The 16,057-nt window shown below is 38.9% G+C and overlaps 1 protein-coding gene across 3 annotated transcripts in view; it reads right to left on the bottom strand.

Moving 5' to 3' along the window:
• Positions 1-10,108: 10,108 nt before the first annotated feature.
• The window catches only part of NBEA (neurobeachin), a 476,649-nt gene continuing 470,700 nt past the window's right edge, over positions 10,109-16,057 (bottom strand). For all 3 annotated transcript variants that reach the window (XM_051608523.1, XM_051608522.1, XM_051608521.1), the window contains 3 exons: positions 14,796-14,992; positions 13,942-14,093; positions 10,109-11,880 (listed from right to left, as the gene is read on the bottom strand). In XM_051608523.1, the coding sequence (XP_051464483.1) occupies positions 11,790-11,880; positions 13,942-14,093; positions 14,796-14,992 (440 nt within the window). In that variant the 3' untranslated portion in view covers positions 10,109-11,789. The remainder of the gene's footprint in view (positions 11,881-13,941; positions 14,094-14,795; positions 14,993-16,057) is intronic.

The following is a 16,057-nucleotide window of genomic DNA, read 5'->3' as shown; positions in this document are numbered from 1 at the left end:
TACACATTGATTTTTAGTGTAGGGGATAGATAAGGGAAAAGTGAACTTGTTAGTGAAATCAAGGATTGCATCTAGTCTTTCCTTAATTCAGCTATGGACTTTCTGTGAAGCGTTTAGCCTAACATTACCAAGTGTCACTTTCTACTTATCAGCTGGTGCCAACACGAAGGTGGGCTCTCCAGCTCTGCTTCGAAGTTACAGTGACTGGTTTCTGAAGATAAAGAGTTCACTATGGCGATTCACTCTGAGTGTTATGACAGCTGTATTCTTATTTCCTTCCTCGATTTCACAGCAGTCTCCCTAGATAAGGCTTTGAAAGACAGAGCTAATAGGGTGCTTGTCAGCAACATGGCTTTCCTTGTTAAGAAGATGGGGGCACTTGTGTTACTCAGATGATGGTGGTGTTGCTCCCAGTTTCTTTCATCTGGATATTCCTACTTCAGGGAACAGCATGTTGGGCAGCAGTGTTTTGTATGATTTCTGCAGGACAATTTGATTCTTCTGCTTTGAAAAGAGAATATGAAGGTTTTAGCAAAGCTTTGGAAAGCTGTTGCAGGGCCTGAATTTTCACTTCTCATTAACCCACAGGAAACTGGGCTTTTTGAAGCATCTAGGTGTGTGCTTCCATTGCCTCATGTCTGTTTTCTGTCTGATATGACCTGGTGGTGCTCAGACCAGGTCCCATGGGCATATCTAGCATTCTTGGGAAATATCTTTTGGAAATCAGAGCTATATAAACAATCTGCCAGCTGCCAGACAATCCTTGCTGACTAGTTTGTTGATTAAGCTGCTCATCCTATTTGCCCAGCCCACCACCATTACCATCAGAAAATAATTTTAAAAGACTGTACAAAAAACCTCGGTGGAAATTTGCAGTATTTGATCACAGCTGCACTTCCATGATAAAACCAGTAAGACTGCACAGGTCTTTCTGTAAGCAGCTACTAGTCATGAAGGTAGACTGGCTGATCTTAGAACATTTGAGTGATCTTGGCTCAAAAAAGTTGCCTGTGATTGTATCACTTAAACCTATTTGTATCATAACAATTTTTAACTTAAGGGCACCCTACCTGTTGTAAGTGCATGGCTATTAAAAATAGAGACCATAATCTGAAGTCTTTTCAATAGTATGTGTGGCTTGCCAAATCTAGGCAACTTTCTCAAAATAGAAAAATGCTTTTAGCTGTTTTTGTTTCTGAAAGTTGGGTTACACCTATTAGGTACTATTAGACATAGTCTCTCTAGTAATAGCTATTTTATCAAATAATGACCTAGGATATAGTTTAACTTCTTTGTTTCTGCTTTGCTGCATTATATTACATAATTATAAATAACATGGCACAAGCCATATGTAAATAGAAAGAAAGGCAGAATTTAAAATGAGCTTGAGGCTAAAACTTCCTTCCCCAAAAACATGGGTTTGAAACTAAATTGACTATTGGACTTGCTTGAACACTATTTGGCAGCACAGAACAGTGAGGATCCCATGTTTGACATACTATGCACATTTAGACAGTTTACATATATGGACTTAGGTTAAAGTAATATCATTGTTCTAGATAGCATACAAATGGTTAAATGGTAAATGGTAAAAAACAGCTGCTAATGAACTCTTTATTTTTGCTGTTGTCACTCTAATCCTTATTTAGCTATTGTCTTCACATGAACAGTCATTATTTCTATAAAATTCCCCTTAAGGTCTATAGAATCTTCTCAGAACTGAGTTTATATGTAAAAAATATTTTTTACATTTAACTTTTTTTCATGGTTATAGGAGATCCACTTTATTACATTTAATATTTACTCCACTTTCTACCACATCATATTGATCTTATTATTTAACATTGCATTCAATGTATCTCAAAATCCAGATTTATGTGAAGTTTCTTCTCTCCAGACATCAAAAGGCATTGAGATCACTAACAGGATGAAAAACTAAAGGTTAAGTATTCTCAAGTTCACTGAGAAAGAAATGTTGGACAGGAGTGACCATAGTGCCTCCTGAACCAGCTTTGTAAACAAGTGGTTTTACTTCAGGCTGCTAAGGGATTATATGCATTTACTTATTAGTGTCTGCTGATAATCATGTGTTACTCTGCACAATCCCAGAACACATGGAAAACATGTCCAGTCAGTATACATCATCCCTGGCACTTAGGACACTCAATAAACTGAAATATACCTTCTTTTCTGGTGTAACAATTCTTGTTTCTAAAATATTGATGTATATGCATAGAATCATAGAATGGTTTGGGCTGGAAGGGACCTGGAAGATCACCTAGTTCCAACCCCCTTGCAAGGGCAGGAACACCTTCCACTAGATCAACGAGACTGCAGATTCATCTGCAGTCACATTTGTAAGATTGCCTTTTGTACCCTCTTTTTTATTTTCCAGTCAACCACTTACGCTCCTATGAGCCTTTTATTTTTTATTGTAAGAGCTAGCTTGCTGCCTGTAAATCCAAGAAAGCTGCTTTTGATTATTTGTTGTCATATGCGGTTGAAAGGCCAGCCTGTACCGTAATGTCTGTAACTACTTTAGTCCAGCAAGGGAGAGGGCCAGCATCAAACAAAGAATTAGGGAGACTGTAGGTGTTGTCCCATGCTCACCCCTGGCAGCCCCAGGAAGTGGGGCACAAGAACACACTTTTTTATATGATATTTCCCTACCAAATGCACAAAATTACTATTCTCTTCCTGTCTTGAGTGGGTATATTGCTCCCTGGGACGAGGGGTTTGAAGCCCCAGATCCATTTCCCCCCCCCCCTCATACTGTTGGCTTGAAACAGCTATAGGTTTAATAATCAGATGGAAATGAAAGAACAGAGAGAGTGTCAGTAAAGTAATTTGATTTAGCTAGGATGTTCTGGCTCCAAACCTTGCTGCTGCAGCCACGGAGCAGGAGGTCCACCAGTGCCGCACCTCGGCCAGGAGCAGCTGCTGCCTCTCACGCACCATCAACATAATCATGTAATGAGTTCAGGCAGTGACACCCGCCCAACCTTGCCATCACACAGGGATTACACCCGTATCACCACCAGCCTAATCTGCTGCCTGGGGGACCACAGGTGTAACTGAGCACCTAATTTGGCCCTGGGGCACTGTTATTATTAGTGATGTGAAAGGTAGTTCAACCTGATGCTTGAGGCGTGAAGCCTGGGAGTGAGTCAGGAACCAGAGGAGCCTGCATTTCAGCCTGGAAACAGCATATTTGGGACACAAATGTGAAATCAGTCCTTGTCACATGTTTTTCAATGTTTTCTGGACTACCAGCCTGTCTGATATAAAACTTCTGTCTCCTCTGATACAATATTTGCATATTATTGCCTTTGGTTTAATTAAAAAAAACATAAAACAAGTATTTTGCTCTACAAACAATGCTTCCCCAGATTTTTAAAAAAACATTTTTATCACACTGTTGCACAGAGAGATGTCTCAGAGAGATGGGACATCACATTTTCTAGCAGAAGATAACCAGTCTGGATGTCTCCAAACTGTGGATTGCCAGGAACTGGTGTGTAAGCAACTGCTGTCTCTGAGGAGGAGAAAGTACTTCAGTTTGACTTTAATGACTCATGTTGTTCTAAGGATGATAAAATCCATAGAAAGAAAGCTTGGAGTGTCAGAAGACAGAGAAGGCCCTGTGTAGCCACATTGTCCCCTCAAGATATGGTGCCATTTAGCATCCTGGCACCATCTCCACCCTTTCTAGTAAGAAAAAGTTGTGTATTGTCTTGTCTCATATCTCTCTAGTTCACAAAATGTAGTGAAAGGCAAGAAGTATCTACTGGAGAAAACTCTATCTCAGCTAATATGCAGGGGGACCACCTTTTTCCTTCTAAAAGCCTATTTGAAAGGCTCACAAGGGTTTCATGAGTTGGCCTAGCTAAGTCCCAACTACTTGCAAGTTACTTGCATCAGAGAAAGACATTAGAGCTTGAATTCTAGGACAAGGTGTGTTTGGTCACCCCACAGGCTGGTGACATTTTGGTTCTCTGGAATAGTGAGAAAGCTGACTAATATTGCATAATATTTTGATCAAGAAATAAGTCACATTCATGTCAGTATCTCAAACCTGTTGTTTCTAATGTCCAAAATGTAGTTTTTTCTAATGAAACAGAATAATATAATCATAGAATGGTTTGGATTGGAAAGGGCCTTAAAGATCATCTAGTTCCAACCCCTTTGCATGGGCAGGGTCACCTCCCATTACACCAGATTCCTCAAAGCCCCATCCAACCTAACTCTGAATACTTCCAGGGAGGGGCCATCCATGACTTCTCTGGGAAATCTGTTTCAGTGTCTCACCACTCTCAGAATAAATATTTCTTCCTAGCATCTAAAAATAACCTAAAACTACCCTATTTCAGCTTAAAAAACATTACCCCTTGTCTTATGAATCTTGCAGAATTTTTTTTTCATTAGAAACCTCCTTTAAAAGGCTAAAAGAAATTGAGGATACAGCAAGAGGACACTCTCAACTGTCCCACATTTGCCCAAGACAGAATCCCACTTTTGCATTGTATCTGTCAAAAACTGATCTCAGGATCATAAATATCTAATTGATTTGAGATTCAAATGTGTTCTTCTGGAAAAGTCTTTCAGTGTGTCTGCTTTGCAGTTATGTTTATGTTTGCCTGATGTTTCCTGTTCTTTTAGCTTTCTATGCTTTGAAACATGCATAATGTGTATTTAAGAGCTAATTTTTATGGAAAGTACAGAAATCTTTTCAGCTAACTGTTATGGAAATAAGCATTGCTAAGGAGGAGCACTTTTACTGAAAAGATGGTTAAAAGAATTTACTGCAAACACTGATGTTTGAAAAGCTTAACAGCCTTCAAGAAGGACTAGAGGTTTTATCCACTTATGGGTAGCTCTACATGAAATACCTAAAAATGCACATTTGCTGGAGTTGCAGTCCCCTACTATGATTTGCTACAGGCCAGACATATATAGAGAGATTAAATTCTTAAGAAGATATTTGAGTGTAATTTAAGTAGCAGCAATATAGTACAAGTGTTTTATCCTTCAAACCCTGGTTTGTTAATGGCTGCATTTGTTAATCTGGACAGGTTCCTAAGAAAATCCCCAATGTATTTTAGGATTGTTAGTGGAGATGCAATATTTCTTTTTAAGTGTTTGCCTTAAATAAGAAAAAAGATTGACTTGGTCTTGGGCTTCTAGTTTCTCCCTGAGCCCAGGTATGTGCTGTATTTCCTGTCTGAAATGTCCACTGTTCTCTTTTTCCTCCTTGATGCAATCTAATGCTGTAATTTAGTGCTTGCTTTGTTTTGTTTTGGCCTGGTTTTTGCTACGAAGTTCCAAAAGTAGCAAAAAGGCTGATCCATAACTGAGCTGCTTTGCACACACATGCATGAGCACTTGAGATGTAAGTGCATCTGAAAGGCAGGGGGGTCCCTTTCCTCTCCTGGCAAACAGATGGTAACAAAGGGGATCTCAGGAACCCCAGGAACAAGGAGACACTTGGGAGAAAGGGGTTGAGCAGTAGGTTGAATATGTAGTTATAGGCAATGTACCTTGAAGAATCGTGTGGGTTTTTTCCCCAGTTTTTTAGCCTTATGCACATTCATAATCCATCCTTTCACCCCTCCCCCAATTAACAGATTGCACTTTGCAGAAAACCTTGAGCTCTCTTGTTGTGTATGCGTTGCCTCATCACATTCATTATAGATTGTCATGGAAATCAGCAGGTACTCCAGACTGACCAGGTCACCCATCAAAGGAGAAAGATCAGCACTCCCTGGGACTCTAATCCCAGCCTACATGGAATGAGGTGGATGTGAGTATGCTATCTGCCAGCTAGCTCCTGCACATGGTCCATATGAATTCATTACATGTCTGAAGTTTTCTGTCCCAGCTGAATCCTTCCCACTTTACATCTGTAAGTGTTGCAGTAGGTGTCTAGCTAGCAGGTTTATCTCCCACAAGATAACATCTTACCACTGAGAGACTTTCTAAATCAAGACATAAGCCTCTGCAATGAGCAGCGGACAAGAGAGAAAGCTATAGTAGTGGTGATTGTAGCCTATTACCTCCTTCTAACGTTCCATTTTCATGGATCTGAAGCTGGCATCAATGAGGTTTATGAACGAATTGCAAAGGAGAAGCCCTGACCATGTACTTCTTGAGGGCTACAGCGTGAGCAGAAGCTATTTCCAGTCAATATTGCTGCTCCTTCATGTATAGGTATACTTAAGGCAGCAAGCAAGAGGCACATGAGTCTGAGCATACCAAAAAGCATTAAGGTCTTAACGATGTGAGCACATTTCATATTGCAATAGCTGCAGTCAGTGGTCCAGCAGCTGCAGGCTTAGAATCATAGAATCAAAGAATGGTTTGAGTTGGAAGGGACCTTAAAAATCATCTAGTTCCAACCCTGCTGCATGACAAGGAACACTTCCCACTAGATCAGGTTGCTCAGAGCCCCATCTAACCTGCACTTGAACACTCCTGGGGACAGGGCTTCCACAACTTCCCTGGGCAACCTGTTCCAGTGTCTTACCACCCTCACACTGAAGAATTTCTTCCTAATGTCTAAATGTTAGGGTGTAGTGTTGAAATAGGGTAGAGCAGTCTTGTGTATAGACTTGTGGCTGGGAGTTGTTAGTGAGCTCTAAGCCTCATCTGTCATGACTATGTGACAGGGTTGATGGGCTGATGATCATGGAGCCCAAGGGACCCCTTGTAGGTGCCTTGGCTGCTTCTATACTGACAGTGCAGGTTTGGGCACTGTTCTGTGCTCATCTGTATGGTGTCACTGCCACATATTTCACCTTTCACTCTCTGAGGAACACCCAGCAGTGTGTGTGGGCCAGCATGGGTTAAGGGCTGGCCCCAGAGAGTCTGGAGGTATGGCTAGAGGTTTTCATGCCACCTGTTTTTGGGTTAGAGAGGTGCTCTGACCTGTGTTAATTACTAGGAGAATAGTACTCCCACTTGGCCATTGGTTCTGCTCAAAAAGACAAACGAAAGATAGGCTGCTTTTTTCATTTCTGGTTTTTATCTCCTGCAACTCAGACCGGGACAGCAAGAAGCCTGGATAAGAGATTTTTATGGGCCTTCTGAAACCTCCCACATATGTGCTTTTTTGCCAAGTCAGCTTTAGCTCTCCCTGGCAGTTTGGAAGAGTGCTGGTATGTGATGGGTACCAGGAAGAACATGGTTGCAGGAGAGGGAAACCCAACTTACAGCCTGCTTTTCATGGCAAGTTAAAACAAGGAGAACAGAAGAGTTTAGAGAAAAGTGAGAGAAAAGGTACATTGCAAGAGCAGAGCTCAAACAAACTGCTCATGCCTATTTGGAAGAAACGGACCAAGTGTTTTGTTGAAGAGGAAAGCTGTCCCTAATGTTTCTCCAAGACCCTTCTTCTGAGCCCCTCTCCAGAGTACTGCTGCCTTCCTAATAAAGCCGTGTCTTTTTTCCATTTTTGTTATTTGAAAACATGTGCATGCAGGGACACTGACCACCATGCACTATTTTATTTCTTGTTTGGTAGCTCTCTGCAAACTAACTATCTGAACCTATGTGAACAGCCATAGGCACTGGATTTTGTATCTACAGCTGTACAGTGAGACTGAAAGGCCACTTCAAATTGTTCTGCCTTTTCTGGCAATCACTAGTTCTGCTGCACAGTGAGGGAAACTAAGTGCATAATTTTTAAACTTGCACAGCTATGATACAAGGATTGACTTTACCACAGGGCTCGATCATTGCAGCATTCTGCCAAGACTGTCTCTTCAAAGTATAAACAGACATGAAACTTTTAAGTCAAATCCATTGGTGTTAACAGCTTTTAGCTCTCTGTAATCCTCTGGCACCAGAGAATACTTTTTTTTCCTATCTAGTTTTGTACATAAGAGCATATTGTCTGTTCCATGTTAGGAATATAGGCTGAAGGCAGCTTGGCATTCTGGCATCTTTAGGCACACAAAGCCCTCATGCCACTCCTTTCATGAATGAAAAGCACTTCAGGCTTTGAACTTTGCACTTAGGTACTCATGTTATTTACCCAGGTGCTGGTTCGTGCAAATAGGGTGCAATTGAGAGGGGATTTATAACTAGTGATGCAGAGTTGTAGTGCTGTTTAGGCATGATATCACCATAGAGGGACCTATAATCTGAGTTAGCTGTTTGGCAGGTTTTCATCTGCATAAATCCCTCTGTAAACCAATTATCTGGTCACAGTTTATAAATTTCACAAGAAAGCAATCTCCAGACTTTTTTTTTTGTCAGTTGCAGATTCTGAAACTTAACTGTAGATGTTGCAAAACTAATTACTGGAGTTAGAAAGTCTATAAACTGTACTGTATTGCATAGACATATAAATTTCCAGTACTTCTTTCCTGCTTTAAATACTAGCTCAAGTTTTAGTCAATTCATTTTTAGTATTTGCAAGCAACACACACACACTCACAAAAGCCTAAATAAAACCAGTTTGCAATGAAACTCTTGGAAAATGTGAGCATAAACTCCAGCTAGAAGTCTCCAAATAAAATATTTATATGTACTAGACATCTTGTATCAAGAGGTGATTCTCTTGCTGTTAGCAGAAGTCAGCCCTTCGCTCTCTGTGCCTGCTTCAAACGTTTTTATCCCTGGCAGCACGAGGCTTGCTTCAAAGACCCTGCTTGCTTGTCAGCAGGGCTGATGCATTAAATTACAACAAGCATTCAACACAACTGCTGTTCACAGGCAGCATTTTTAGCTCTACAAGCACAACCTGTGAGATTCATCATCAACATAATAATTATTTATCTGAGACTCTTCCAGTAAATTGAGCCTAACTATTTTTTCCTCTGGAGTAAAATGCAGCAGCCTTTCTTTTATTGTTGTTCTTGTAGAGAAAGCAGCAGCATCCTCAACAGTGGTAGGATCTGGACAAGGAATAAGCCTCATAGCTGTTGCCTCATCATCCCAGCATGGCAGTAGCTTACAGTCCAATTCTTAATATAAGACTGACTGGCAGGAACACAGATAATAGCTGTGTGTTATTTCCACTGCAGTTATATTTTAGTTGCATGGTTGTATGCTTAATGCTGCACGTCCCTTAGCCAAGAGATTAGTGACATTGAACTGGTTTGATTAAAAGGGTTTCATCTTCCATAACAGTCATATTTATTTTTTGCTAACTACAACGGTGCATTTTTTAAATAAATTTGTTGAATAAAATATTAAATTAGAGGTGGTATTTGTATACTAATGAAATGATGGCTGTGGCATATCAATAAAATAATTGCACAGTCCACTATTAGCATACCAATCCTCTCATCTTCTCCCCCATCCCTCCTCCAGCCTCAAACCAATCAAGATAGGTTACTCACCTCAAAAGTTGATTGATGTAAACAGATATTTGCTAAAATGTATACTGTATTCTAATGTTTCCAATGTTTGCTATAGTTAATTTTGATAATTATTTCAAGAACAATCCTTCTAAATGTAAAGGCAATGAGTGCGGCAACAAACTTAAGTATGGGCTGTTACTCTGTTTAAGCCAACTGGAAGTTTTCTAATAATGAGGAAAGTATTTTGCTTACCACTGCTACCTTAAATTAGGTATCTGCCATTCAGGTAACTATCCATCTCCACTTTTGTGCTATGATCTAGGGACCTCAGCATTTCCAAAAGGCAATTCATCCCACCTGTTCTCTTCTGTTATGCAGGGAGTGTAAATACCTAACTTTCAATGCCTAAAATAAAATGAAATTATTTCTATCTTATCTGATATTGAGAAATACCCAAAATGGCCCTCATCAGATTCTTGCTTCCTGTGAGGTCTATTACACAATATTATTGTGTGTTCACAAGTAGCCAAAATATCCCTTAAAGGCTTTGATTTTTCACTTCTCCTGACCAAAGTATCTCTAATGGCTTCTCTTTGTGTACTGGCAATCAAGAGAGTTGTAAAACACACTCTATAACCTCTGTTTTATTTCCTGAGACCCCAGGCAACACAGCCACCCAGGCATACATAATTTTTGGCATATGCATAGTATATAAGAGAGGATTTCTTAAAACAATTGTTTGTTCCTAATGATAATGTGACTGTTCTGATGAAAAGTTCATTGAAATGAAAAACAATCACTGAATTCTTTGCATATTTTATTTTTCTTTTTGATTTCCAACTCACACACATCTGGCATATTTTACATCTTTGCAATAAAACATGGTTACAATAGCTTAAGGAATTTATATATCCAAAATATTTCACCATGATCTCAAGATGAAATGAACTTGTCTTCCAGATGTTCAATAGTCTCCCAATTCTAAGCTACAAACTCAGGATATTGCTTACAGACGGGTGATGAATAACTTAATCATTACGTTGATCCCTGTGATTTTGGAATCTTATAAATACAAACAACAATGAAGAAGGAAATTCAGTGCTAAACTTACTAATACAAGGTGGGTAACAAATAAGTAATCACATCAATAAATAATGATATGTTTCTGGTGCAAAGTGCCAATACAAAGAATCCATTATCTTTTTAAATAAACGACTGCAAGTGAGTGTAAATTCTGAGAAAATTACATTCCTGTTACATGCCTCATAGCCCTACCGACACAATATGTACATCTATGACAATACAGTCACCAAATATACAAAGAAGAAACATGAATTAAAGTGTATATACCCCTGGGTGTGTAATTTGATCAGTACAATGTGCAGAAAATTATTCCAATAATTATAATTACAGTATTGTAAAATATGAAGTGCCTTAGTTTGAGTGGCTTCAGGTGAGATTTTCAGAAGAACCAAAAAGAATAACCTCAGTCACCTTCACAATGAAGCTAAGGCTGTCAAACTAATCTGCTCAGAGGAAAAGGGAAAAAAAAAAAATACTGGGGGCTCTCTCACCCATGGTTTGTATGCCAAATGTTAATAATCCATAAGTATAGCACTTTGTCTGTATTGGGAGTCATTAAGCATTACAAAGCATTAAACTGAACTTTCCGCTTTGCTCCCTTTCTGTCTAGTCTTTGAATTCAAAAGGGAGGAATTTAATTTGCATTGTATAAATATGGCAGATGATGGCTTTTTATCCAAATGCTTCATGAGCAGAACTTCACTTAAGAGGGGTAAAGTTGAGATTCCAAAAGTGAAAAACTTGTGTTGGTGGAAATGTCAAAATTACTGTTTGCACCCAAATTCAACCCTTTAACACAAGCTGTACCTTTATGCAGATCTCCAGTTCGATTTGTGTGAACGCACCTTTTCCTTCAAGACATCAGGTTTAAAGTACATGCAAGTTGTAACTCCACAATAAAATTAAGAAACAGTTTTGTTCTTTATACAAGGTTTTACTTTTACAAAAGTATCCCTTTAAAGTTAAGATGTGCATCTGATGTACAAAGTATCAAACGTATTTTTTTATCTCAGCTTGAAAAGAGGCTGGAGATGGGATGCATGTTAGGTTCAAAGCCTAAACATTGGAACAAACAGACACAAGGTTCCCCAGAATTTTCAAAAGTCTCTTTTGGCTCATCCTACTACCTTTTCTCAATAAACAAAGATATATGAAATAATTACCAAAACATCTCCTAATTCATATAATTTACATGAAACAAGCTTGCTTTTCAGCAGCTGGTGTTCAGTTGTGAAAAAACACACAAAGTAAAATGGTTGCTGACTACAATGTACAGCTATTGCTGGGTGTAATGGAATGTACAACGGAGGTCAATGCAGACGTGGTTTACCACCAGAGACTACACCTTTCATTGCAGCACTTGTGCTCTCAGCTTTACCTGGGCTTTCAGTTCTTCCTTCCACTTCAGTATCTGTTCTGATGTTCATAATGCCACCGGTTAAAATCTATATTAAAAGCTACAATGCTGCCAGAAGCCATGCCAGTAATGAGAGTTCTGAAAAAAAGATAAAAAATGTGGTCCTGTTAACCCTCTTTTACCTTCCCAAATGATGTTCTACCATAAACAATAAAAAAGCTAAGAGAATGAGGCACTTTTTGCAACACTTTCTGAAGTAAGGCTCACAGGTGGGATTCAGTTTGCAATAGAGATGCCACATTCAGGTGTCAAAATAAGAGCCACATTTCCATTATGTCGTTATGGTCAAGTGAGATGTAGTGGTCCAATCAGTCACCTTCACACAGGTAAAAGCGTAATTTGAAATGCTCTTGCATATCCTGCTTTGTTTCCAGTTGCCTCTCCTGAAGGGTGTGTCTTCACCAGGTGCTTTGTCACATCTGCCACCTCAGGTACATACCTCAGACCTCTGAGGTAACTGAAAGAGCACTAACTCTCTATGGGTATCCAACCAAATTAATACTTAATCAGGACCCTCAGAGCAGCTTGAAACCAACTCTCTACAGGTCACTGAACAAGTACGGTACAGTAACCTTAGTTGTCCTTCAGACTCCACAGACTGCAGCAAGTAAATCACTATTGTTATTACAAGAGCTAATTTCTGTAGCTTGCATGAAGACCCCTATGCCAGAACACCTTCATTCAGGTGTTTCAGAATCCAGCTGGCTAATTGTAGGCATCTTGTTACACTGGAGGTGTCTAGGATGGCTGATATGTCTATGCTGGCTGGCAGCTGGGAAACAGGAACCGCAGAGTGCTCTGCACTTGTGGCTGCAGCTGGGATCGGCTGGGTATCCTAAGACCTTCCAGACAGAATGAGATGTCTCTAACAAGACAGCTGAACTGATCCCTTAATCATAAGCCGATCACACCTTAGTACTCCTAAAAAAGTTTTGTATTGAAATGTAGCCTCATATGTACATTGTTCCAGTGGCAACAGTTGAGGTGACTTTCCAGTTATTATATATTGTCTAATTCTAATAGCTGAGTTTAAAAATTGGATTAGATACTTACCACCACCTCTCTCAAACCATACAAAAGCCATTCTATGCTTAATAATGTGAGTAAAGCTAAGCAGGTACTTAAAGCACTTCGCACAGCTGGGGCTCCCCAGCCTGGTAGTACAAACAGGGACGGAGAAAAGACACTAGCTTAAATTTTTTGCAGTGTAAATAAATCTCTTCAAACAGAACATAGCACTGTTTGCATAAACTGGCAAAGCTCCAGAGCAAACAGGCCTCTTCCAGAAAGTTAGTTTCAATTAGATTCACTTGAGACAAAACACTTGTTTCAAGTCATCTACTCTTACATCAGTAAATTAGATGCATGTTTTGTTTATAGGTGTTTTTCTTGCTTTACAAAATGGGTACAACACAGGAATGCTGGAATATGTAAGGAAAATAAACTTAAATGAATGCTGTATGATTTTTATAATATCCTATGAATTGTTTGTATCTCATGATTTTATATATTAACAGGAAATACAAGACTGATGCATGACGTAAACAGCAAATCCACTCATAACCCTGCATAAATGCAACATACAGTCTTACATTATAATCATGATAGAAGACTGATGAACCAGGTTCATATATCTTTTATATTTACAGTGTGTATTTTAATGCCACAGCAAAATTATAGGCCTGTACACTGCATTTCCATTGTTTAAAAAGGCCAAAGGAAAGGACTACAATCACTCCTTGTGGATAGACCCACTGACAGTATTTCACATTATAGTCTAGATGCAACCCCAAGAAGTTCTAAAGCCCTACATAGCTTAAAATCAGAAATGTACCACAAACTAATTTTATTTAAGGCAGTGCTTAGTAGGCACTACTGCACTCTGATCCAGCCTGACACTTCCTATCTTCTTAAGTTAATGTAATTTTAATCATATTTTGCTAGCTCAGTCCCTAGCTTACTGACTTCAATAATAAAAAACCTCACCTTAATGTTAAGTGCTTGCACTAGGTGACTTGAGCATCAGTTTTGTACCATATGCTTTTAACAAGTGCCTACCATAAATTCATACCTTAAAGTTCACGGAGATATATATTTCATATAATCTTACCATTTTAATACAAATATTAACAAACTTACCTCTGATCATGAGACAGATCCATCGCTCTTATGCCAGCATCACAGCCAGGGTAAATATAGAGCTGCTTGAAGTCACAGGCCTGCCATACCTCCACTACACCATTGTCTCCCCCTGTCACCAGGTTCTGTCCATCACTGCTCAGGAGGATGGCCTTCAGGAGAGAAAGACAAAACATGAGCATGCAGTTAGCTTTTATGGAAATAGGTCAACATTACAAAAAATTTAACAAACATAAACATTTCTTTGGCTCCACCCAGTATAAAAAGAAAGGCTCCTCTAATTTCACTCTAATAAAAAAAAAAAAAAATCAGCAAATTTTGAATCTCCAAATTTTAAATAAAACAATCGCGTGTTTTAAATATGTTATATAACAAAAAAAAAGTTCTTTAACTGAATCTGCCCAGACTTGAGTTCAGAGCATAACATTTTGATGTTTCTCCTGCACTACTCAGTGCCACCACTTACACCTAAAGCAGAGAAGTGATCTGCATTCTTAAGGCTGCTTCAAGTGCTAGTGACAAGGCAGAGCCCTGAAGGCACAAATTCATGTCTTGGCTAATGAATGAAGAATGGACTCTTTTCAGAGTATTTTGTTTTAAAGATATATTTCCCACTGAAGTTTAATTCCAAACACAAATTCCAGGAATCGTATGGAATCATAAACAATTTTGTTCTTATTTAGGGCATTTTTGTATTTGGAGGTGGAGATGACAGGATCTGTGTTTGATTATGACTTAACTAGGAGGCAGCAATTTTACATGTGATTTCCTTTAAACCACACAGCAAATAAATTCAGTTTATTTTAATAAATTAAGGAGAGACACAGCAAATGTTTGTTTGCATTTAGGTTTACCCTGGTTGAATCATTGATCTCCATCTGAGCTAAGAGTTTGCCATTAATGCTGAAATTGCTGAACCGTCCTCGTTCATAGTAGATGATGCAGTGACCTTCACTAGATACAGAAATTAAGCGAGGATACAAGCAGTTTTCTGTTCCTTCCAGGGCTCTCAGCAAATCTCCAGTAATTGTGTGTACCAGACAAGGACCTTCTGTATATGAAAACATAATATATCATACATATGCTGCTTATACAAACTACATACACTGTGCATAATAGCAATGCATAATACACATTTATATCACATTAGAGATATAAGATGCAATGTTTGCTTAAAGAACTTAAAATATGCAAAAGAAAAGGAAATGCAAGAGCAAGGATATTAAGAAAATAGATACAACATGTCTGAAAGTGGTAGTTTATTATTTACTTAAACTGGCAAGAGTTCTCATTTATCTATCTTCTAAAATATTCTTTCCTCTTTCCAAGCATTCAGAAGCCTCCGTCTTACTGTCTTCCTCAAAAAACATGAACTCTCTTTAGCCTGCCCACTCACATTAAATAGATGGGGCTCTATCAGTGACTAGTAGGAGCAACTCGCCGAGGGCATATAATCATATCACTGCATACTTCTCCCATAGACAATGGCAGTTCCTGTAGGTCCTCTCCCTCAATGAATGTGTTATATGCATAGATTTCAGTGCTGAAATGTTTTAACAAGGGGTGTCATCTGACAGCCAATAGTTACTATGATACCTGGACTAAAAGAGCTTTCAGGAGACTATGCTATAGTTTCAAGAGATTTTAATATGAGATTTAAATGTTTTCTTATTACTGCAGATGAAAGAAATAACAACCTATGAAACCTAAAATGTACATTTTAAGATGCAAAACTAGGCTATTTCCATTTCAAGATCTATGAGAAAAGCTTTTTTGAAAGTGAGGCCTCTGTTCCTACTTAGAAAGAGAGTCTCTTTGATAAATGTAATGACTCACTGTAAATACTAAATGTTTTCTTTTATGAATCACAGGATACACCTGGACAGCACACTAATCTCTTCCTTATACAACTGGTTCACAACCCTGAAAGTAAATTCAGACTGGCAGACTCAGCCACCTCACATTAAGCCCTTCCACCTTCTTTGAAAGCAGCTAGGTTTTCCCAGGTAGAATGAATCACAGCATCAATGCATTCAGTTGTAAACCCCTCTGATATGGGATTTTATCTGAGTTTGAATCAAGCTTTATGAAGAGAGACCGCAAGCTTGAGATGGAG

The sequence above is a fragment of the Apus apus genome, chromosome 1 (assembly GCF_020740795.1).
Source record: "Apus apus isolate bApuApu2 chromosome 1, bApuApu2.pri.cur, whole genome shotgun sequence".
Lineage (NCBI taxonomy): Eukaryota > Metazoa > Chordata > Aves > Apodiformes > Apodidae > Apus > Apus apus.
The sequence above is the reverse complement of the archived record's forward strand: the minus strand, read 5'-3'. Positions and strand labels throughout refer to the sequence as shown.